Source organism: Muntiacus reevesi, chromosome 3 (assembly GCF_963930625.1).
Source record: "Muntiacus reevesi chromosome 3, mMunRee1.1, whole genome shotgun sequence".
Lineage (NCBI taxonomy): Eukaryota > Metazoa > Chordata > Mammalia > Artiodactyla > Cervidae > Muntiacus > Muntiacus reevesi.
The window spans coordinates 33,009,460-33,034,354 of NC_089251.1; the positions used below are offsets into that span (position 1 = coordinate 33,009,460).

General features: G+C 43.6%; 1 protein-coding gene across 2 annotated transcripts; it reads left to right on the forward strand.

The window, feature by feature from the left end:
* The first annotated feature begins 13,463 nt into the window (after nt 1–13,463).
* NRBP1 (nuclear receptor binding protein 1) lies at nt 13,464–24,887 on the forward strand. 2 transcript variants are annotated; one of them, XM_065928825.1, is made up of 18 exons: nt 13,464–13,587; nt 16,448–16,677; nt 17,215–17,337; nt 17,527–17,628; nt 18,517–18,606; nt 18,749–18,789; nt 19,167–19,261; nt 20,762–20,845; nt 21,009–21,067; nt 21,225–21,323; nt 22,707–22,839; nt 23,027–23,132; nt 23,273–23,323; nt 23,419–23,554; nt 23,732–23,785; nt 23,874–23,937; nt 24,198–24,253; nt 24,342–24,887. In XM_065928825.1, the coding sequence occupies exons 2-18, from the start codon at nt 16,468–16,470 to the stop codon at nt 24,444–24,446; spliced, it is 1,608 nt and encodes a 535-aa protein (XP_065784897.1). In that variant the 5' UTR covers nt 13,464–13,587; nt 16,448–16,467; the 3' UTR covers nt 24,447–24,887. The 2 variants fall into 2 exon arrangements, with proteins under 2 accessions (XP_065784897.1, XP_065784898.1); XM_065928826.1 differs by lacking the exon at nt 23,874–23,937.
* The last annotated feature ends 8 nt before the right edge of the window (nt 24,888–24,895 follow it).

Sequence of the window (24,895 nt, forward strand, 5' to 3'; positions counted from 1 at the left end):
ACTTCTTATCTGTGCTCAATAGCATTTAAATACTTGTTGAACGAATGAATATAACCAAGGTTTTGACCCTGGATGACAAAAATTGGTGCAGCCATTAACAGAAAATGGTGTGATGGGGAAGTGGGGTAGCGCTAATTTGGGGAGACAACTAGATACGCAAACATTGGAAACCTTGGCTTGAAGTTAAGCTATGAGGGTAGAAGATGTTAATTAGGCCGGTTGGTCATCATGAATCTGGATGAGATCTCTTATTTACCAAGGCAGTGTTAAGGGAATGTAAAATTATTCAACCTCTTTTTTTTCTTCTAAGAATGGAATATGACGTAGTGAAAAGAAAAAAAAAAGCAGTTTTGATAGATAATGCCTGCCTATGTGGTCTTTCACAAGTTACTTATTCTGTCTCAGACTCAGTTCCTCATCTGTAAAAGAAATACAGTATTTACTTTTCCAGATTGCTTTAAGACTAAGAGGAGCTAAATATAAAATGCCAAGTTTGCATAAATGTTGTATTATTAGTCAACCAAAAATCTACCATTTATTAAGTATACATATATACAAGTTAAATATAGAATGGAAATAACATTAAATTATGTTTACAAAAATAGAAGACAGCCTGAAACAAAATGGGAGAAAAACAGATAATGAAAAATGTGGGAAAGAAAATGTGAATAAAAGAAAAAGTAAGGCACTGGGAGGGTAGTGGTCACCCTGGGAGGAGAAATGGGGGAGACTTAAGTGGCTCATGGAAGGAGATAGGGAAGAGGCAATGAATAGAAAGATTTTCTTCTCCCTTCTTCACCTCCATTTCCCCCCAAACCACCACATTACAATTCTGAGGACACAAAGGTTTCATGCTTTGATAGGGAGCAAAAAAAATTTTTTTTTACTAAAAATACTCCAAAACACTGTATTTCCAAATTGATTTACCTGAGTTTGTAAACTGTGAGCCTCAAAAATCTGGCCAATCACACATGGTAGCAGAAGCAGCTTCTGAATATGTACTTTAGGGGCTGGCCTGAATGTAAAAAATATCTCTAAAATATATACCAAGTTCACTCAATAAAAAGGGATAAAGGCATGGAATTAGTTTTTTGTTGGTAGAAAATAACTAATTCTAAGAATTTGGCAATTTCTTTATACATTCACAGTATCACAGTATTGCAATTTGACTTATTTTTTAAAATAATAGTTTATTGGGGTTTTGTTTGTTTTTCACTTCACTGCCTGTGTGATCTTAGTTCCCCGACCAGGGATGGATTGAAACCTGGCCACAGCACTGAAAGCACTGAGCACTTAACCAATGGCTGCTGCTGCTGCTAAGTCACTTCAGTCGTGTTCAACCCTGTGTGACCCCATAGACGGCGGCCCACCAGGCTCTCCCATCCCTGGGGCTCTCCAGGCAAGAACACTGGAGCAGGTTGCCATTCCCTTCTCCGGTGCAAGAAAGTGAAAAGTGAAAATGAAACGCTCAATCATGTCCGACTCTTAGCGACCCCATGGACTGCAGCCTACCAGGCTCCTCCATCCATGCGATTTTCCAGGCAAGAGTACTGGAATGGGGTGCCTAACCACTGAACTGCCTGGGAATTCTCAACTTTTATATTTAAAATTAGATTGCTTATATTTTCTTGTCCCTCAAATTGGTCAAACATTGAAAATAAACTGACAAATACTTGTCATTTTAAAAACTTTTGTTTGTTTCTGTTAGCCTCTCATGAGCTTCTTTCCAGTTATCTCTTATAAGGAAAGAGAAGAAAGTAGTTTAAGCCAGTTTTTCAGGCATGAGTAATTGTCTACCACTGAGACATATCTGCAGATTTTGAGGGATTTAAAGGACCCCACAGACACAATGCCAAGGTTGGGCAACATTGCCTTAAAAGTTAAATGCTAATTTCAGAGTATAATGTGACACTAGTTAAACTGTAAACTTAAACATTAATTCAGGATCACTCAAAAATGTCACATGTTAATCCAGATGATCCAAAATATGCTAAGAAGCTTTTATTGTAAACTTAAAGCACAATGTGTTAAAATTCTTGTAGAAGTGCTTGCTTCAACAGTACCTATACTGATGCAGTAATCCCACTCCTGGACATATATCCAGAGAAAACCACAATCTGAAAGGTTATATGCACCCCAATGTTCACTGAAGCACTGTTCACAATAGTCAAGATACAGAAGCAACCTAAATATTCATTGAGAGGAATGAATAAAGAAGATGTGGTACATATGCAATGGAATATTACTCAGCCTTTAAAAAGGATGAAATAATGCCATTTGCAGCAACATGATGCTTTTGAACTGTTGTGTTAGAGAAGACTCTTGAGAGTCCCGTGGACTGCAAAGAGATCCAACCAGTCCATCCTAAAGGAGATCAGTCCTGGGTATTCATTGGTAGGACTGATGTTGAAGCTGAAACTCCAGTACTTTGGCCACCTGATGCGAAGAGCTGACTCATTTGAAAAGACACTGATGCTGGGAAAGATTGAGGGCAGGAGGAGAAGAGGATGACAGAGGATGAGATGGCTGGGTGGCATCACCGACTCAATGGACGTGAGTTTGGGTGGACTCCACAAGTTGGTGATGAACAGGGAGGCCTGGCATGCTTCGGTTCATGGGGTTGCAAAGAGTCGGACATGACTGAGCGACTGAACTGAACTGATTGGCAGTCAATGGACTACTACTTGTGTTTCGTATCTGTGCCTCTGTGTCTGGACTAAACTGAGCTTTGAGGAATCAAATGAGAAGATATGTATTCATTGGGATGGGGCCATGTGGGGAGACTGAAGAGGTGGTAGTAAAGTTCAAGAGCCACAGTGGTTTGGGGCAGGGACAGCTGGCAAAAGTGGTAGTAATTTCCAGGGAGGATCTGTGTCACACTTAAACATTCCTTAGAGATTCCTCAGTATCCTTTAAAGAACTCCTTTGCTCTGTTGGCTACTGAGAACTGACGACTTACAAGCTGAGTCTGACAGATTGGCCCAAGAGAACTAGAGTGTTACTTAGAAAAGTCCTGCTGAAAAAAAAAAAGAAAAGTCCTGCTGGTTCTTGTAGTCACCATGAGGACAGAAGTTCTTAACTGAGACTCACATGCAAAGTAACAAATGACCTCACATTTGTAATCTCTTGGTTCTATGATTTGCTAAGAGGCTTCCCAGGTAGCACAGTGGTAAAGAATTCACATGCCAATGATGCAAGAGATGTGGGTCTGATCCCTGGGGGTCAGGAAGATCCCTGAAGTAGGAAATGGCAACCCACTTCAGTATTCTTGCCTGGAATATTCCATGGACAGGGAAGCCTGGTGTGGGCTACAGTCCATGGGGTCGCAGAGTAGGACATGACTGAGCACATTAACACATATACACCCAGTAGTAATAGGAAACCTGCCAGCTGGAATCCTGCTACCCTCTCCACCAAAATGGCTTTCGCACCACTGGAAGACTGTTCCAACTCCTCCTTTCAAATGGTTCTTTCCTCAGCCTTGATAGTTTCATCATGAATATGTTTAGCCGAGATCTTGAGAGGCTCCTGCAGAGCTCTGTCGTTCTCTCCGTGTTTATCTCCATGCTTTTAGACACAAGTACTTCCCTGAAAATGTTAGCCACCTTGGCTTCCCTGAACTCCAAACTGTCTTCCCAATGCAGTGAGATTGTCAGGCTCTGCTTGGGTTTCCTCTTTCTACAGAGTGACCTGAAGTGGGGTTACCAATAAGATTCACTTCATTTGTTTCCCTTCTCTTAGGGATCAGTGTCCTGTGCTGCCTGTTGTCTGATGTCTGAAAACTGTTGCTTCGTATATTTTGTCCAGTTTCCTAGATGATTAAGGCAGGAGGGTAAATGTAGTCCCTGTAATACCATCACGGCCAGAGATGAGAGTTTCCCAAGCAGTTTTAAACTTCTGTTTAAAATCTTTGGGCTGTGCTGCCCGCATGTAGGATCTTAGTTCCCCGACCAGGGATTGAACCCACACCCCGTGCACTGGCAGCACAGAGTCCCAATCATTGGCCACCAGGGAAGTCCCCCAAGCAGTTTTATAAATTGTCATTTATGTTTTTCAGTGATATTGCATGGGTGGTTTTAAAAAATTTCCTTAATTCTTTCTGGTATATCAAAATGTACTTTGCCCCCACTCTTTAATGATATCTTGTTTGGGGATAAAATTCTAAGTTTATAGGGAAGTCCTTTATCAGTCATCACTGTTGTTTCATAAGTAATCTATTTTGTTTTGTTTTTTCCCCTGTCTTCTCTGGTTGCTTTTTATAATTTTCTGTTTATCTTTAATGTTGTATAAATATTCCTATAATGTGCCACAGCATGTGTTTGTTTTATTAATACTAAAAGCTTATTCTTAAAATTTGGTGACTGATGTCTTTCATCAACACTTAAAAATTTTATCTCTTACATTTTCAACCACTATTTCACCATCATTCTGCTATTTTCTTCTAGAACTCTCAACATACATGTTAGGGCTTTCCATTTATCTGACTTCTCTCTTAACTATATATCCTTGTGTCTGTGCTATATTCTGGGTAACTTATTCTCTCTATTCAATTATACCCAGTTTAGAGCTTTTGCTAACTTTTTATTTTCACTATCTTGTTTCTCTTAGTCCCAAACAAATCAAGCAAGGAGTCTCTTTCTTTGCTTACTTTTGGAGAGTGTATTGTCACTTTCTTTTCAAACTTTCTCCAATAATAAACAAGTGTCCTTATCAGATTCTCTAGTCTTTTCATTTGCTCTCTGAAGAATGTTTCTCCTAAAGTCTCTTCTGTCTGAGATGTAAGAAATTTTGTAAAAACAAAGATTAAAATTCAAACTGAAAAGCCAGAGGTTGATGTGAAGGGAAGAAAAATAACACCTATGTTGGAAATCTTTCATTCTTCTTACTGCTAAAAAATGAGGCATATGTCACCAAACTTGGGGTGGAGAATCGTAAATCTTACGGTCCAACTTCCTATCTTCTGAGACTGGAGAGTCAGAGAAAAGGAGGGTTCAGTCTTCTTCGGACTGTTTGTCCTTCTCTCTCTTTTTTAAAAAATTCATGGCTGTACTGGGTCTTTGTTGTCTTGCATGGGCTTTCTCTATTGCGGAGAGCAATATTTCTGTATTTCTCTTGTGCAGCAAAAGCTCTAGGCGCTCAGGCTTCAGTAGTTGTAGCATGTACGCTTAGTATTGTGGCACACAGGCTTAGTTGCTCCTTGGCATGTGGAATCTACCCAGACCAGGAGCCTGCATTGGCAGGTGGATTCTTATCCACTGCGCCACCAGGGAAGTCTCTTTCTTCTTTTAACATTTCTGTTCATCCTTTAAAACACAGGTCAGGCAGATATCACTCTTGTTCTCTGGGAAAACTTATGTACTAGTTTCCTATGACAGCTAAAACAAGTTACCACCACTAACTTGGTGGCTTGAAACCCCACAAATTTATTCTCTTACAGTTTTGGAGGTCAGATGGTGAAACTGGTTTCACTAGTTTAAAGTTAAGGTGTCAGCAGTCCTGGTTCCTTCTAAGAACTCTAGGGAAGAATCTATTTCCTCTCCTTTCCTAGTTTTTGGAGGCTGCTTGTATTCCTTGGCATAATAACAATCTCTTGCTTTTGTGGTTACATTTTTTTCTTTTCTGTAGTCAGATTTCCCCCTGCCACTCTCTTTAATGGGCACTCGTGATTATATTTAAGGGCCTGTCCTGATAATCCAGGATAATCTCTCCATCTCAAAATGTTTCATTTAATTGCATCTAAAGTAACTTTTGCCATATGAGGTGACATTCACAAATTCCAAGAATTAGGACCTTGGTATCTTTGGGGCCATTATTCAGCCTTCCACAACTTCCCCTGTATTTTCCTTCCGTGAAGTCAAGCAGGTCTTCTCTATTCAGCCTACGGAACTTTATATATACTGCTGTTGTATCTGTTAAGTAGTCACTTTTTTTGTTTACACAGATATCTTCCTAAATACATCTGAGCTCTTTAAGGATAGGAACTTTGTCTTATTCATTTGTCTGCCTAGGATGGCACCTGGCATGTACTCTTACAAGTCAATAGATATTTGCTTAGTTAAATTGAATTTTGTTCTCTGATTCCAGCCAAGTTGTGAGCTGTGAAATAATGAAATCTAGTTTACTAGTGCTAAAAGGGATCTCCAAAGGTCTTTCCTTAAAAGTCTGAATCTGTTTTTTCAGGAAATAATTTTAGATTTAGAAAAGTTCTCTCTATTGCTACAACAAAGGTAAATTAAGTATATGAAAATAAACAAAAGGTTTACATTAGGAGTTTTAGCCCAGAAAAAGCTGTGGAATGACTTGATAATTTTTTTTCCATTTATTTTTATTAGTTGGAGGCTAATTACTTTACATTGATAATTATTTTAAACTCACAACATCCCTGTGAGATAAAATAGGTATTACCTTTCAGCCAGTAAAACATAGAGCAAAATAAATAATAAAGAAACTTGATTTGAACATAATTGAATATAGTTGCAGACATCTAATAGTCACAGATGAATTCTTAATTTAGATGAGCTGTTTTTTTTTTTTTTTCTTAATTTCCCAGGGCCCTATGTTTATTTTAGAAGTTGACTCAATTTCTTATGACATGACATGAAGGTGTAGAGCTAAATCATGTTTCCATTTCATAACTTAAATGATGAAGCTCAGAGGCCTAAGTTATGAGGCAATGTCTCCAGGAATCATTCCTGGACAGGAATAAACATGACCTGGAATGATGGTTACCACCCTTCAGCCTAGTGATGAGCCAGGCTACCTACATCAGAATCACCTGGGCAGATTCTTAGGCATATAGATACGCAAATCCTCCCTGTCCTCTGGATTCAGATTCAGTTGATTTAGGTAGGGTCCTGGGAAGGTGTTTTAAACAACCTTGTGTGTGCTCAGTCTCTTCAGTTGTGTCCAACTCTTTGTGACCCTATGGACTATAATCCACCAGGCTACTCTGTCCATGGGATTCTCCAGGCAAGCATACTGGACTGAAGAGAATGGCAATTCTCTTCTCCAGGGGATCTTCCCTACCCAGGGATCGATCCCGTATCTCCTGCGTCTCCTGCATTGCAGGTGGATTCTTTACCTGCTGAGCCACCTGGGAAGTCCTGCTTAAACCACCTTAGGTAATTCACAATTATTACAAAATCTAGGTTTATAGTTAAGAGGTCCTACAGAGTGAAAAAGTTGGCTTAAAGCTCAACATTCAGAAAACTAAGATCATGGCATCTGGTCCCATCACTTAGTGGGAAACAGATGGGAAAACAGTGGAAACAGTGTCAGACTTTATTTTTGGGGGCTCCAAAATCACTGCAGATGGTGATTGCAGTCATGAAATTAAAAGAAGCTTACTCCTTGGAAGGAAAGTTATGACCAACCTAGACAGCATATTTAAAAGCAGAGACATTACTTTGCCAACAAAGGTCCGTCTAGTCAAGGCTATGGTTTTTCCAGTAGTCTTGTGTGGATGTGAGAGTTGGACGGTGAAGAAAGCTGAGTGCCAAAGAATTGATGCTTTTGAACTGTGGTGTTGGAGAAGACTCTTGAGAGTCCCTTGGACTGCAAAGAGATCCAGCCAGTCCATCCTACAGGAGATCATTTCTGGGTGTTCGTTGGAAGGACTGATGCTCAAGCTGAAACTCCAATATTTTGGCCACCTCATGCGAAGAGTTGACTCATTGGAAAAGAACCTGATGCTGGGAGGGGTTGGGGGCAGGAGGAGAAGGGGACGACAGAGGATGAGATGGCTGGATGGCATCACCAACTTGATGGACATGAGTTTGAGTAAACTCCGGCAGCTGGTGATGGACAAGGAGGCCTGGTGTGCTGCAATTCATGGGGTCACAAAGAGTCGGACATAGCTGAGCGAATGAACTGAACTGAACTGACAGAAGTGTAAGTGCCAACATTGAGGCAAAGGAACATTTCTATACCTTTGATTATGCCTTCATTCTGAAAGAGGCTCTTTTGGAAGAAAGAATCCACATCACATTCCCAGAAGAATGACCAGATTGGAAGTGTGACCGGTGAGTTTCACACTGAGGAAGAAAAGCTTTGAGCAGAAACCCAATTGATTTTCTAATTGCCCTGATCTATGGAAACCAAGATCTGAAAGATTCTGGACAGTTTTATTGAGTTACGATTTTCACATTTTTAAGATTCACTTGTTAACTCAGTGATTTTTTTAAAATAAATGTACAGAGTTTTGCAACCATTGTGTCACAATCCAACCTATAGTACACTTAGGAGATGAGGTCAGTAGGTCATTTGGGAAGCTTAGATATGGATAGTCTAAGAAGCATTATCTTTCTTTGTCCCACAATTATTTAATAAATTATTTGTTACATATTCTTTTTTGAATAAAAAAGACATACATATGGGGACTTCCTTGGTGGTCCAGTGGTTAAGAATCCATTTACCAATATAGGGGACATGGGTTCAATCCCTGGTCCAGGAAGATTCTACATGCCGCAGGGCAGCTAACCGTGTGCACCCCAACTACTGAAGTCCTTGTGTCCTAAAGCCCATGTTCTGCAACAAGAGAAGTCACCACAGTGAGGAGCCCACACACAGCAACAAAGACCCAGTGCAGCCAAAAATAAATAAACTAAAAAAAAAAAAAAAAATACATATACTGCAAAGTTCAAAGGCATAAATGGCCATACAAGAAGTTTCCCTCCCACTCTGTCACCCAGCCATCTGGTTTCTGTTCCTAATAAATTAGTTCTTGAGGTGGATTACTAACCTGAAATAAAAACCTTTAGGCAAGTCAAGTCTTTAACTTAAGGGACAATGGAGCATCCAATATTATCTTGGAGGTTGGGTGTGATAACTGTCATCCTGGTGATATATCTGAAGCTCATCAGTGGACGTAGTTGCTAAAGGATGGTGTAGAGAGAACAAAGAATATAACTTTGGACACACTGATAGATAGGCACATTAATAGTTATGAAGGGGAATTTCCTGGCAATCCAGTAGTTAGCACTTGGTGTGCTCACTGCCAGGACGCCAGGTTTGATCCCTGATCAGGGAACTAAGATCCCCCAAGCCACATGGTGTGAAATAAATAAAGCGGGAAGAACAGAAAGTAAAGGAGAGAAAAATAGAAGTTGAGAGAGAAATAAATTAGTATTATGAAAAGAGAGGCATTTTAAAAAAAAGAGAGGCATTTTAAGAATGTGCTGTTCAGTGGTCCCATATGCTAAAGAGGTCATGTGAGTGAAAGTCACTCAGTCCTGTCTGACTGAAATTCTCCAGGATAGAATACTGGTGTGGATAGCCTTTCCCTTCTCCAGGCGATCTTCCCAACCCAGGGACTGAACTCGGGTCTTCCACATTGCAGGTGGATTCTTTACCAGCTGAGCCACAAGGGAAGCCCAAAGAGGTCATGGAGAATGGGAAATAAGAAAGGGCTTTTCGAACAGAGGTTTATAATAAACTGAGTGCAAAGTTTCAGTAGAGATAGAGAAAGGATAGGATTCACATTGTAGAAGATTGAGAAAACAATAGGATTTTCCTAATATACAAAGAGCTCTTAAAAGCCAATAAGAAAAAAATGATCAACCCAGTTAAAAATACTATGCAAAGAACATATACAGGCAAGAAACTGAAAATGAAATGCTTTGGGGCAGTAAACAAATGAAAACAATGGTATTGGAGCAACTGGACATCCACATACACATGTACATGCAAAAAATTGAATTTAGACCCAGGGTCTATACATGTTACAAAAATTAGCTCACAATGGATGACAGTCCTAAATGTCAATTGTAAAACTATAAAACTCCTAGAAGATAACACAGGAGAAAATCTAGATGATCTTGGGTGTGATGAGGCCTTTTTTAGATGAATTGATAAGCTGAACGTCAGTAAAGTTAAAAATTCCTTTTCTGTGAAAGACAGTGTCAAGAGAGTAAGAAGACAACACAAACTAGGAGAAGATATTACTCGGTAAAAACACATATGATAAAGGACTGTTATCCAAAATACACAAAGAACCTTTGGAACTCAACAATAAGAAAACAACTCAACTGAAAAATGGGCCAAAGATCTTAAGAGACACCTTATCAAAGAAAATATACAGATGCCAATTAAGCATATGAAATGATACTCCACATCATATGTCACCAGGGAAATGAAAATTAAAGCAAAGAGATACCACCAAACAACAACACAACAAAAACCAAGGCGATACTACTACATACCTACTGGAATGGCCAAAAACAGAACAAAAGACAAATGCTGGTGAGAATGTGGAGCAATGGGAACTCTCATACATTCCTGGTGGAAGTGTAAAATGGTGCAACCACTTTGAAAGACTGGTGGTTTCTTATAAAACTAAACACACTCTTAATGTATGATCCAGAAATTGCACTCCTTGGTATCTACCCAAGGTAGATGAAAACTTATGCCCACACAAAACCCTGTATACAGATGTGTATAGGAGCTTTATTCATAATGGCCAGAACTTGAAAGAAGCAACGAAGATGTCTTTCAATAGGTACATGGATAAACAAACTGTGGCTCGTCCAGACAATAGAATATTATCTAGCACTAAAAGGGAATGTTCTATCAAGCCATGAAAAGACATGGAGGAAACTTAAAGGTGTTTTACTAACAGAAAGAAGCTATTCTGAAAAGATTGCATACTGTATGATTCCAACTCTATGACATTTTGGAAAAGGCAAAACTATGGAGACAAGATTAGTGGTTGCCAGGAATGGGTAGGCAGAGCACAGAGTTCTTTTAGGGCAGTAAAAACATTCTGTATGCCCTTACACACTTGTCCAAGCCCACAGAATGTACACCACCAAGAACCTTAAGGTTCTATGGGCTTGTGTGATTATGATGGATTCATACTTGATACAACATATACCACTCTGGTGATTTGATAATGGGGAAGCTGTGCAAATGTGGAATTGGGGGTATGTGGGCAACCTCTGTACCTTCTTCTCAATTTTGTTGTAAAATTGTTCTAAAAAGTTTTGCTAGAAGAATGTTTAACTTCACTACTAATTAAGTATATGTGAATCAAAACAGTAAGATATCTGTTTATCCCTTAATATATCACAAAGTTGAAAAGATCGGTAATACCCAATGTTGGTAAGGATGGTGGGAAGCAGGAACCCTAACATACTCTTGGTGGTATTATCATTTGATATCTTTTTGAAGGGCAACTTGGCAATATCTATTCAAAATGTTCTTAGTCTTTGATTTAGCAATTCCATTTTTAAGAATGCTGCTGCTGCTAAGTCGCTTCAGTCGTGTCCGACTCTGTGCGAACCCATGGACGGCAGTCCACCAGTCTCCTCTGTCCACAGGACTCTTCAGGCAAGAATACTGGAGTGGGTTGCCATTTCCTTCTCCTTTTAAGAATGAGTGAAATCATTTTCACAAGTAGGCAAATGTGTATGTAGCAGAATGTTCATTACAGCTTTATCTAAAATAAGTAATGTTGGAAATAATCTGAAACTTCCCTGGTAAGTTATTAATCAAACATGGCATATTTGGATAATGGAATACTCTACAATGGTTGAAAAATTAAAGTAATGCTATATGTGCTGCTGTGGGGGGAAAAGTAAAAAGAGTAAACTGAAAAAGATTATGTGGCATAAGCTTGCTTTTATTTTAAACTATATGTATTAATATATACACAGGAAAATAAATATGGATAAATATACATCAAAGTCTTTTTTAATTACTTTGGTGAAGATAAGAGGTTTTCAGTTTCTATAGCAATTAATTCACAATATTCATAGGATAGTTGTATTAAATGATTTAATATGTCAGAAGGAATTAAAACAGTGGGATATAGCACATACAAGCTATTATAGTTACTTTACACTATTATTTTTGAAATAGTTTATTACAATAAGTACATATTATTTCTTTAAGCAGAAAAAGAGATAATAAAAAATAATGTGGTATAAACACGGGCAACATTTGACCATTTTTATTTTGGCAGCATGGCTGCAACATGATGGGAAACTTAATTCCCTGACCAGTATTGGAACACATGCCCCCTGCATTGGAAGGGCAGTTTTAACCCCTGGTCTGGCAGAGAAGCCCCCTTGGGCATTTTAAATATGAATGAAAATGGACTTTCCTGGCAATCCAGTGGTTAAGACTTCAACTTCCACTGCAAGGGCAGCTGGGAATGCAGCTGGGCAAAAAACAACAAAAAGCCATGAATGAAAGGTTAAAAACAAATAGGAGCTTAAGAATGCCAATAGGTCCTTTATGCAGATTCGAAAGGAGCTAGTTGAAAGGTAAAGGTCAATGATACTAAGACCCAGACAGGAGATAATGGGAAACTGCAATAGTAGTATCAACTGATATTTAATGTTTACTGTGGGCCAGGTATTCAGTGCTTTGGAATTTACAAAGTGAAGAGATTAATCTGGATAGGAGGAGGAACATTCTTTGAGATGAGAACAGATTCTTAACCTCAACTCCCTGAAATTATATGCTAAATTTGGTGGGCAAATGCTTTCTTAAAATATCTAAAACAAGGTCCAGATTTCTAAGCGTGTTGGAGCCCTCTCTTTCAAAGATGAAAGAGCATCAAGGAACAAAGAAAGTTTGATTTTAAAAATTTTGAGGTGAAGAGATGGAAAATGAGAAGACTTTTGCCAGTCTTCTATCACTTTAAACAGGACTACAGACGCCCTTTAAGGATAGTGAAATTTGGTGATTATGACATTCCCAAGTACTGATTGATTCACCCTCCTCCCTCCACAATACGTGTCTAAGAGCCGAGATCATTTCTTTCCTTTGGGTTCTCTTCAATCTAAATTTTTTCCAAACTCTTTTCAAGGAAATCTGTGATAAATCTTACTGTTTCGGATCCTAATTTAGTTCTTACCAACTTTCGGTGAATAGCTTAATGCCTCTGATTCAGTATTTTTCCATTTGACAACTACTGCTGAAAGAAAATTTCAATTTCTTATGAGGATCAAGAGAGATAACATCTGTGAAAACCTCTTAGGAAGTTTTGGCCAACGTCAGTATTATCCACTAACGAAGCGTTAACTATTAATTTTCAGTTTCAATGTAACAGTAATTTAAAGAAAGTTTTCTGAATAGGTGTCCTGCACAGTGTCACCCCCAAATACTGAAAGCGGGTGGGCGCTCCTCTCGGATTGTGGCTACATCTTTCGCTCCTTTTGTCTTTCAGTCGTACTAGAACTGTCATGGCGCCTTCAAGAGGGGCAAGGCCTTCCTTTCGCCCAGCAGAATCATCCGGGGCACCAGGACCGGACCGAGGGGTAGACAGAGAGACGAGCCTCATTGAGACCGAAAATACCGAACCCTCCGAGAGGTCTCAGCCGGACAGGCGCAGCGGGAGGAGACCGAGTTGAAGGCTACCTCTACGAGCTACAGTACACTCGGGGCACCGCCCACCCTGGCCGCCCTGTCCAATGGAAACCCAACGGCAGTGCGGCACCGCCCACTGTTAGTCAGGACGCCGCGAGGGCGGGGCCCGCAGTTCGGTTGCGCCGCGGAGCGCAGCTGTGAGCGAGTCTTTCTGATCCGGGGCCCCGGAACCCGAGCTGGAACTGAAGCGCAGGCTGCGGGGAACGGAGTCAGGAGGTGAGCGCCTAGGAGAGGGAAGGTTTCAGCGAGAGGACCGACGGATCGGCCTCTAGGGTCCGGATCTGGGACGCCAGCAGGCGAGTGTCTGTAGGCGGCCCTGCTCACTCGGTGGGCAAGGCCCGGCCCGCCGGAGCCGGGGGGCCGCGTCAGCCCCACATTTCTCACCCGGCCCTCCCCGACTGCCCCCGAGTGGTGGCAGGGCGCCCGGAATTCTGCGGGCGCGGGGCGCGAGGCCCCGGCGTTCGTGTCGAACTCGGCCTGCCGAGAGGCGGGGCCGGCGGCGGGGGCGGGGGCGGGGGCGGCGGTCGTAGGCCCGGAGGCCTGCGGAAGCGCAGCATCGGGGCCGCGCCTGCTCGCGGGGCCGGCGCGCCGACTGCGCGGGGGCGTGGCCTGCGCCCCTGACGGCGCCGCGGGGCCGGCCTCTGGTGAGGTGGCCGCCGCTGGCTGCAGGGCCTGCCTGGGGCCCCGACGCTCACTCGCAGTCAGCGGGCTAGGCGACCTGTTGGAGTGTTAAATTCTTCCTCGAGTTTATATCTGTCTGACTGGTCAGTCCTGCAGGTCTCAGGTCCTCTTCAGGTCCGCTCAGGATGAGAGCGGGCGAGAGGCCTGTGGCCTGCAAGCTGTTGCCGAGGAGTTGAGATGCTGAGAAGCTGAGATGCTGAGAAGTTGCAGTCCAAAAAATGAAAAACTTTGCAGGAAAAACTTTGCAATGTTTTACCTGCACAGCTCAGAAGTGAACACTTCTGAGCTGTGCATGTTGTGTGTGCATGCACACAACATGAGTGTGCATGTTGGGGTGGCTGGAGGCGGCGAGGAGATTCCCTTTTTCCGTCTGTGGTCTCATTTAAATTTCTGAACGACTGACCCTGAGACAAAAACTGCCAGTGTTGCAAAGATTTCTTCATCAGCAGCAGGGGTCCTGGGGATTCTTGGGCATTGCCATCATCTTGCCCACTGGGGAGAGATTGGGGACAGAGAAGACAAGCACATTCGAAGAGCGCCTATGACGATGAAAGTTTGGCATCTCGTGCCATACTGTGGATTAATTGTCTGTGCCCTCGGTCCAGAAGTTTCTTTAGAGCTCACTGGCCACAGGCTTCCTGTATTACAATTCCACTGATATTTCTTATAATGTAGCTGGGAACTTTCCTTAGCTGTTCAGATTCAGGATACATTCTATAAATAAAGTTACTCTAGAAAGTAATCCCTGTGAGCTTTTAGCTACTTTTCAGGGGGAGAAGGAAAATGATCTGTAACTTGAATTTTCTGGTAAATTACTAAAACTGTTGATTGAAATCCATGATAGGCAAGAGAAAAACCAGGTGAAAAAGCATCTTGCCAGATTTTCTCTGTAGTGCTTTGTTGCTCTCTGATATTTACTGGAGTGTCATCTAATAAAAATCTCCAAGATGAAAAAATGTTTTTAAAAAGACCAAGGAAATCTCCTGACTTGAGTTCAACATGGTGTAGGTTCGTGGCAGAGATGGGCAGAAGAGGGCATCTGAGAGTTCTAAAACGAAATGAGGGCTTTTCAAAAGATCCTGATCAGGAGCTTCTGTATTTTGAACTGACTTACAGGAGCAAATCTACAGTATATTTTCATCCTGGGGAGCATCCCCTTGAGCCTAGCACACACAGGTTCCAACTTCTTTACAGCCTTCATTCTTAAGAGATATGAAATAACATTCAGCGGTTGTCCTATGACTCTCTGAAGTTCATGATATTTAGCTTTTGAGAATTTTTTCCAAGAAGCCATGTTCATGGATATACTACTATACACTAGTGTAATATAGTACTTTTCCTGTAATGGCTTGGTCTTGAATTATTTGTGCTTAAAAGGGATACCTGTGTCAGATCCAGTGCCTCAGAGGATGGAGCCTTTGAGCCATGTGAATGAAATGAAAATGGGAAGATTAAAATCTTAGCTGTGCCTTAAATTTAGGCTTTGAGTATCGGCATCTTATTTATATTGTTCACTATGGTATCTCAAGCACCTAACTCAATGCTTGGCCCATAATAGGTGCTTAATAAACATTTGTTGAATGAGTGAATAGAAAAAAAATGTTGCTAACCAGTACCCACCCATTTACCACACTCACATCACAGGGAAGGTGAGGTCATCAGGAATGAAGTCACTAACCACTGCCAGTTACCTGGCCCAAGGGTAGTCTCATCATGGACTGGCAGGCTTATTCTGTGCATAGGAGGAATGGAGAGTGGGTGCCAGGGTTAGTCCAAGTGGAATAAATCATCTTAGGGTTTCAGTTGGACAGATTGGTTGAGAATACTACAGCTCTAACTCTAGAGCTGGTTCATTGGAACATTTGGGGATCTGGAGTTATCTGCCCTGCATAGTGCCCATGTAGCTTGGTTCTTGAGCATAGTGCAAGAGGTAGATGAGAATTCAAAGGAAAGGCTATTGGGTAGATATTTGCTGATGGAAAGGAATGAGGCCCCTGATTTGCTGTTCTATTTGGACCTTACTAAACATGAGTTGTACAACCATAAATCTTTTGTTTGCCACTCTTGGGTGAATCATCTTTTTACATGACAAAATATGTTTATTAACATGTTTATGCATAGCAGCATATTCTTTAAGCTTGATGTATACTTCAGTTAGTCACTGATCTGGGTGAGTCATCTTCAGTCGAGATAGCTACCCTTCTCCAGACTAGGAGAGTAGTTAATGTTTAGGGTCCATACAGGACTAATTCTGATTTTGGACTTAAAGGAAACAGGGGAGGTATATGTTTTATTTACTTTTAAACCCCAGATTATGTTATTAGGATGGAATCTTTATAGAATCTATTCTAACCCTCTCCACCTTCTCCCTTCACCCTTGCTCCAACCAATGCAGGCCTGAGTGTTTGTTCCAGCATGTCGGAAGGCGAGCCCCAGACAGTACTCAGCAGTGGTTCGGACCCAAAGGTAGAATCCTCATCCTCAGCTCCTGGCCTGACGTCAGTGTCACCTCCTGTGACCTCCACAACCTCGGCTGCTTCCCCAGAGGAAGAAGAAGAAAGTGAAGATGAGTCTGAGATCTTGGAAGAGTCACCCTGTGGGCGCTGGCAGAAGAGGCGAGAAGAGGTAAGGCAGTGGGAGTGTTTAATGGGAGTGTTGTTTCCCTGGTAGCTTAGCTGGTAAAGAATCCGCCTACAAGGTAGGAGACCCCAGTTCGATTCCTGGGTCAGGAAGATCCCCTGGAGAAGGGATAGGCTACCCATTCCAGTATTCTTGGGCTTCCCTGCTGGCTCAGATGGTAAAGAATCCACCTGCAATGCGGGAGACCTGGGTTTGCTTCCTGGGTTGGGAAGATCCCCTGGAGGAGGGCATGGCAACCCACTCCAGTATTCTTTCCTGGAGAATCCCCATGGACAGAGAAGCCTGATGGGCTACAGTCCATGGGGTCACAAAGAATGGGACATGACTGAGCAACTAAGCACAGCACAGTGGGAGTGTGACTTCACAGTGAATTCTAAGAGGTGAGACGTGGAGGGACAGAGTCTCAAAGGGGCAGACCAAACTTGAACGGGTCAGAGGCAGGGAGAAGATGACTGTATGGAGCATTACAACAGATAGTTCATGTGGTAATTTTAATTCCCTTTTATTTGAATTTCTTCTCAGGTGAATCAGCGGAATGTACCAGGTATTGACAGCGCATACCTGGCCATGGATACAGAGGAAGGTGTAGAGGTTGTGTGGAATGAAGTACAGTTCTCAGAGCGCAAGAACTACAAGCTGCAGGAGGTAAGTAATGGTGAAAGGATGCAGCCTGTGGGTTGTTAGAATGCTGGTGTTAAAGAGGAATTGATGTTGGGAAGCTACTAGGAGAAGAGTATGTTGGGGTTAGATCATTGCTAGTGGGGATAGGAAATGGCTTTTTAGGATGATAATGCTTTCTGAACATTGTAATCCCAACATCTCCCCTGCTTCCAGGAAAAGGTCCGTGCTGTGTTTGATAATCTGATTCAGTTGGAACATCTCAACATTGTCAAGTTTCATAAGTATTGGGCTGACATTAAAGAGAACAAGGCCAGGGTAAGAACTTTTTCCTGAGCTTACTGGAAACAGACTAGCTACATTTATTGTTCTTTTTACATTCAGAAAAAGGTAATATTGAAACAGGTGGAATCAGCTGGTCTTGAGATGTTGTGGTTTGGTCACTAAGTCATGTCCAACTCTTTGCGACCTCATGAACTGCAGCACACCAGGCTTCCCTGTCCTTCTCTATCTCCACATTTTCTCAGACTCATGTCCATTGAGTCAGTGATGCCGTCCAACTATCTCATCCTCTGTCACCTCCTTTTCTTGGCGTCAGTCTTTCCCAGCATCAGGGTCTTTTCCAGTAAGTCAGCTCTTCGCATCAGGTGGCAGAAGTATTGGAGCTTCAGCTTCAGCACCAATCCTTCCAGTGAATATTCAGGGTTGATTTCCTTTAGGATTGACTGGTTTCATCTCCTTGCAGTCCAAGGGTATACCTATGACTATTACCTGTGCCTTTTGTCTGGTTATAGTTGGGGCAGAAATGAGTGAATTTTTGTTTCTTCCTTGCCATAGCTCATATTGCTCAGTAATTTTCATTGCCCTATTAAATCTAAGGAAGTAATACTAAGAGCAAAAGAGAGAAACTTTATTAAAAATACAAGACTTCCATGCAGACACAGAGAACAGACGTGGGGACACAGTAGAGTAGCATGGAAACATATACATTACCATATATAAAATAGATAGCCAGTGGGAATTTGCTGTATGACACGGGGAGCCCAACCTGGTGCTCTGTGACAACCTAGAGGAGTGGGACGGGCTGGGTGATGGAAAAAAGAAAAACACCAGGCTTCCAAATTTTATGGGCATGTCATATAAAAGTTACCCAGATAAGGGATAATTTCTGTTGTAAGGCTTTATTTGTGTGTTTTGCCTCTCCAGGTCATTTTTATCACAGAATACATGTCATCTGGGAGTCTTAAGCAATTTCTGAAGAAGACCAAAAAAAACCACAAGACTATGAATGAAAAGGTACAGAGAGAACAGACAAAGCTTTAGGCTGGTTTGGAAGTTTAAAAAAAGATTAGGAATCTGATCAGGAAAGGGATGGAGGGAACTGTGGAGGGCGAAGAGAGTGGATAACTGCTGACCCTTGGATCAAACTCTGTTCCAGGCTTGGAAGCGTTGGTGCACACAAATCCTCTCTGCCCTAAGGTAAGCAAGATCTGGTAGTGTCTTTCCCATATTTATTCCTGATTAGTTTCTCCAAACAAATTTCAGGGCACTACTCTGCCGTTCTTTTCTGCCCCACTTCTTTTCTTCCCCACTTTCTTTGAACCATGTTCTCAAGATTAGGCCCCTATGGGTCTTTTAAAGCGGTCATCCCAATGCCTTGACCATGATACTGTCTCCCACCTCTTTCTCCTAGTTCCTATCCAGCTATTTAACTCATCAGGCATAATGGAGATTCAGAGTGTGGGTATTACCTTTGTGATGACCAGCAGGAGACCAGGCCCTTGCTCTTCTTAACCCTTGGGTTCCCCCTGCCGTAATTTCCCACTGGCCCCTCTAACAGCCCAGTGCCCCCACAGCTACCTGCACTCCTGTGACCCCCCCATCATCCATGGGAACCTGACCTGTGACACCATCTTCATCCAGCACAACGGACTCATCAAGATTGGCTCTGGTGAGGGGAGGGAGAGGTTCTGGGCAGGGGAGCCTCGGGAATTTGGGAACCATGGGGGTAAGATGAAAGGAATGGGGGAAAAGAGGAAAATTCTGAGGTGTGGGCTGGTGATAAGAGAAAGGACCTTACTAGGGGCAATTTATAGAGAGGCCAGTTAAGTAGTGGAAAAAGGGGTAGGGCCTAATCTTGAACCTTTCTGTAGGGAATTTGGGGTTAATACAGAGATCTCAATAGAAGGTTGGGAAAGGGCAAGAGTTGGGTGTAAGGTCTGACTTGAGCCCCTGGGGCTAGACCTACCAACGGAGGTTCCAGGCTGTGCCTGCTGTGAGTGCTTTCATTTGCTGTGTACACGTGTGCAGTGTTTAACATTTCTGTGTGCTGTGTCTGTGTGTTGTTGTGTGTCCATTTGTCTGGGGCTTGGCTGCTCCATTGCTCACAACTTTTCTCTGTTTTCCTCCCTCCCGCTTACGGGCTGCTCTGTTCCCAACAGTCTTTCATAGGATTTTTGCTAATGGTGAGAGCCCCCTCTGCCCTATGTGGGGCGCTGTTTGTGCTTCCTCTGCTCCCCTTTGCGGCTGCCCAGTGCATGCAGTCGTGGGAGCAAACCCTGTCCCCCTGCGTAATGATGCCTGCTTGGCTTCTGCCCTACCAACCCTTCTCCTGCTTGCCCTTCCATAACCCGCTTGTTTCCTGTGGATTCTGCCTGGCTGGCCACTTATGTCCTGGATTCTTACTCCCCCCTCATCATCAGGCTGGTTCCTTAAGTCATACTGTGCTCCCAGACCCTCTGTGACTTGTAGTCATTGTTTATGATCCGAGTGAGTCCAAACTGGGCCCGGCCCTGGTTCCTCATTCAGCCCTGTGGCAGGCAGTGTTGAGGAATGAGAGGGTAGAGCAGGGGTCTGAAGTTTTTGGTGGATTCCAAGTGAAACTAATTTAAGGGTATTGGTTCAATTTTGAGCTCGTTTTAAGTTTCAGTCAGTTAAGGTGGATAAGAAGGAGGCTGTCCTTCTTATGGTTGTATGTTAATCCTTCCTACCCATCTTCATCCAAGTTTCTAAGGTCTCTTAATTGTTCCAGATTGTTCCAGGAAAGGCTGCCAGTGTTTTTATGCTGTATGCAGGGTGGATGAAAGAACTATAGCAAACATTTTCATGAGATTAGGGGTTAGATGTACCTGGGCTTTGGGGCAGGTAAGCAGGTCACAAGTGAAAGTTTCTCCTTAGGCTGTGTTATACGTTGCCAGCCCAAAGCCCCTAGGTACCTGCTAGTTTAGTGCAGAGCCTTTGCTGCTACTGAGTTAGAGACCTTAGATAAGAAGTGGTAGCTTGAGAAAGGGGAGGCAGGTGGTGGTCATGTTTAGTCTGGATTTCAGGGCTCAGTTTATGCCTGTTGAGGGTTAGAGACTTCAGGAGAGAATTTGTCTTTTGGGGGCCTCTCTGGAGCAAAGCTGTGCTTTGTTGACGGTGGTCAGATTGTGGGTATCTCCCCTACTCCCAGTGGCTCCTGACACTATCAACAATCATGTGAAGACTTGTCGGGAAGAGCAGAAGAACCTCCACTTCTTCGCACCAGAATATGGAGGTAAGGCATCCCAGTTTTTCTGCCCTGTGCCCATCCCTGAGGGTCAGCGGTAACATACCTGAAACTGCTGTCCTTCTCTACTGGCATGTGCAAAGTTTTAAGACATCTCTGCCATGCCCTGCCCCAAATCTCTGATTCACCAAAGCTGCTCTGTTTTCCCTAGAAGTCACTAACGTGACAACGGCAGTGGACATCTACTCCTTCGGCATGTGTGCACTGGAGGTGAGGAGACCAGGAGGGTGGGTAGTGGAAAGGGGTCACATCAGAAGATAGCAGGGGGGATGGAGGGTTGACAGGGAGGTGACTGGTCTGGGGGAGTGACTGTGGAAACACTGAGGTTTCTTAGGTCTCCTTTTCTCTTTATTCCCCGTCTCTGCAGATGGCAGTGTTGGAGATTCAGGGCAATGGAGAGTCCTCATATGTGCCACAAGAAGCCATCAGCAGTGCCATTCAGCTTCTAGAAGACCCATTACAGAGGGTGAGGATCTTTAGGATCACTTCTCCTCAACAGACTTTGAAATGTTTTTAGGTTCTTATTCCTTGTAGCCACTGGGTGGGCTTCCCTTGTGGCTCAGCTGATAAAGAATCCTCCTGTAATGCGGAAGACCTGGGTTCAGTCCCTCCGTTGGGAAGATCTCCTGGAGAAGTGAAAGGCTACCCACTCCAGTATTCTGGCCTGGAGAATTCCTTGGACTGTATAGTCCATGGGGTCGCAGAGAGTCAGACACAGTGAATTTCACTTCACCCACTGGGAATATGCTCTCTTCTAAGAGCAAGAGAATATAAAGCAGAAAGGCAAAGTAGTGAGCATTTCCCTAGGTGTTTTTGATACCCACACACATTCTCTCTCAGGTCAGGGGTTTAAGATGGATAATAAGGTTGAATCTTAAGGTTCTATGTTAACTTAGATGTCTCTACATGAAGGCAAACTGATTTGATGGTTACCTCAAGTAATTGATACATACTCTTAAACAACCATCTTGATATTTTTAAACAAATTAATTGGTGTGAGTTTCTCAAACCAGTCATTTGAGGTTGTATATTTATATAGTTTTAGTTAGGGAAAGTGCCCTGAAATAAATGAGTTAAAATTGGAAGGATATAAGGGTTTTGAATCAGGTAATAGATATGGTGAGTAGAGTCTGTAAAGAAAGGTCCAAAGAGGAGGTTAATTTGTAAGTCATTATATGCATTTAAAAGGGACCAAAGAGAAAAGAAGGAAAAGTAGTGGGAATCTTGAGGCCAGTGTGGAATAAGTTTCTAGTTCAGTTTCAGGGTGTGATGTTCAAGTAAAAGATTAGGTATATGGCTTTTTGGCCTTTCACAGGGAAAGGAGGAAAGCAGGTTAATTGTCATGGGACCCAGGAGAGGTAAATAAGTAGGGGTTAGAGAAACATGGGGAAATCCAGTGAATAAATGATGTAGTAGACAAAGAAAATTGTGATAGTAGGCTTGGGAAATAAAAAGATGGTGAATATTACTGTCCACAGTGGATGAGTTTGGAAAGAGAGAGGTAAATTTGGCGAGAGTTGGAGAAGAAGGTAGGCAGTGAGTGGGCTAATAAAGCAGAGAGAAAATAAGGAAAAAAGGTATCATAAGTTTGAACAGCAAAGGAAAGAGAAAGCTTGTGGCTAGGAAGCAAAAAAAATAATTTAAACCAGAAAGACAGTGAATGATATTTCATATATAATACATTATAGTTTTCAAAGTCTTTTCAAATATATTTAGCAATTTGTTGCCTTAGCCCGTGCTGAGCACCTAGTATGAACAAAGTCTTGTGCTAGATATAGTGAGAGAGATAAGACAAACACAGTGGGCTGCTTACCAGATGCCTGCTCCACTCCCTTGTTCGCTTTTCTAGGAGTTCATTCAAAAGTGCCTGCAGTCTGAACCTGCTCGCAGACCAACAGCCAGAGAACTTCTGTTTCACCCAGCACTGTTCGAAGTGCCCTCGCTCAAACTCCTTGCTGCCCACTGCATTGTGGGACACCAGCGTGAGTTCTCTTAACCCTCGTAGGAATTTTTTTCCAGTCTGGAGCCTTGTAACTCTCACTCGCATGTTCTCTTTCCTCTTCTACTTCCAAAAGGATTCTTTCCCACTCTCCCCCCGGACCCCTGTGCCCTCTATAATATTAATCTGAACTATTCTTCCATAACTTCCCATTCCATCTTGCCCTCCAGACATGATCCCAGAGAATGCTCTGGAGGAGATCACCAAAAACATGGATACCAGTGCTGTACTGGCTGAAATCCCTGCAGGACCAGGAAGAGAACCAGTTCAGACTCTGTGAGTAACTAACTGAGAGGTTCTGAAAGGGACAGATCGGTCACTCCCATCTGGAGGTTTCTGTCAACTGTCCTTTCTCTGGGAATGGTTGAACCTGCTGTTTTGCTTCTTTCCTTCCATCTTCTTTTTTTTTTCTCCAGGTACTCTCAGTCTCCAGCTCTGGAACTGGATAAATTCCTTGAAGATGTCAGGTGAGAGAAGAATAAGAAAAAAAACTTCTTTAGGAGGTAGGGATGGGTGTCTGAAGGTGTCCAAAGCCCATCTGACCTGTCTGATCTCCATTTAGGAATGGGATCTACCCCCTGACAGCCTTTGGGCTGCCTCGGCCCCAGCAGCCACAACAGGAGGAGGTGACATCACCTGTGGTGCCCCCCTCTGTCAAGACTCCAACACCTGAGCCGGCTGAGGTGGAGACCCGCAAGGTATGGTTGTTTGGGAGTAGTAGAGAGGGACATCTCAAATAAGGCTTTGTCCTGTAAAGACAGGAATGTGTGTCTGCTCCCTGGCACCCGTGTCCTGTGGGCTGGAAACCCCAGCTCTTGGGGGCTTTTTGCTCACTGGTATCTGATCTAATGACCCTTTCTGCCTCCTCTCCCTAGGTAGTGCTGATGCAGTGCAACATTGAGTCGGTGGAGGAGGGAGTCAAACACCATGTAAGGCTCAGAGCCCAGGGCTGTGTAGCACTGGGTGGCCCGAGGGTGGGGAAGGGGAGCCTCATTTTCTGACTGTCCTATTCTCCAGCTGACGCTTCTGCTGAAGCTGGAGGACAAACTGAACCGGCACCTGAGCTGTGACCTGATGCCAAGTGAGTCTCTCCTGTCCCTCAGAGGATGGAGAGTCTGTGAGCCTCACCTGTGAGGGACACCTTCAGGGGTGGGGAAGGTGACCTGGCAGCAACACGCGGACTCACTTAGAATGAGTATCTTCGCCCGTAAATCTGGAGGGTGGATCTGATTTGACAGTTTTGCTTGTGTCCCAGCCAGGGTCACCTGGCCGGGGCTGTTGGAAGGGCTCCCGTGCCCCTCACTCGCGCACTGTGCTCACCTTCTCCTGTTTCTCTGTCAGATGAGAACATCCCGGAGCTGGCGGCTGAGCTGGTGCAGCTGGGCTTCATTAGTGAGGTGAGGCCTCTGCCTTCCGCCGCCCGGGGTAGGGCAGCCCCTCCGCTCTGTCGTCTCGGCCGGATCTCACTGAGCCCTTCCCTTCCAGGCTGACCAGAGCCGACTGACTTCTCTGCTGGAGGAGACCCTGAACAAGTTCAATTTCGCCAGGAACAGCACCCTCAACTCAGCCGCTGTCACCGTCTCCTCTTAGAGCCACTCGACCCGGCCCCTCCTCCGTGCTGTGGCCTCTGGAGAGGCTGCGGCTCCCGCCCCGCCCCCCCAGTCAGTATTACCCCGTGAAGCCCCGCTCTCCTCTGTTATTCAGGAGAGCTCTGGGCTCCCTGGTTCTGAGCATCGCCCTCCCCAGCCCTCCCCTTCTCTTCCATCCCTCTGCACTTTGTTTACTTGTTTTGCACAGACGTGGGCCTGGGCCTTGGCCTTCTCAGCAGCCGCCTTCTAGTCGGGGGCTAGTAGCCGAAATGCCGCTCCCGCCCAGCCTGTGTGGAAGGAGGCGCACGGGCGCGGGGAGCTGAGTTCTACCATCCCGCTGGGGCGGACGGGGCGGGAGAGAAGGGTGGTGCTGCAGGGGTGGCCCCGGGGGGCCATTCGATTCGCCTCAGTTGCTGCTGTAATAAAAGTCTACTTTTTGCTACGCGCGTT

Coding starts and splice junctions, on each gene's coding strand:
- NRBP1 (XM_065928825.1), top strand. CDS start 16,468: ATGTCGGAAGGCGAGCCCCAGACAGTACTCAGCAGTGGTTCGGACCCA. Junction 18,790..19,166: donor CAAATCCTCTCTGCCCTAAG/GTAAGCAAGATC, acceptor GTGCCCCCACAG/CTACCTGCACTCCTGTGACC. Junction 23,786..23,873: donor AGGAGGGAGTCAAACACCAT/GTAAGGCTCAGA, acceptor CCTATTCTCCAG/CTGACGCTTCTGCTGAAGCT.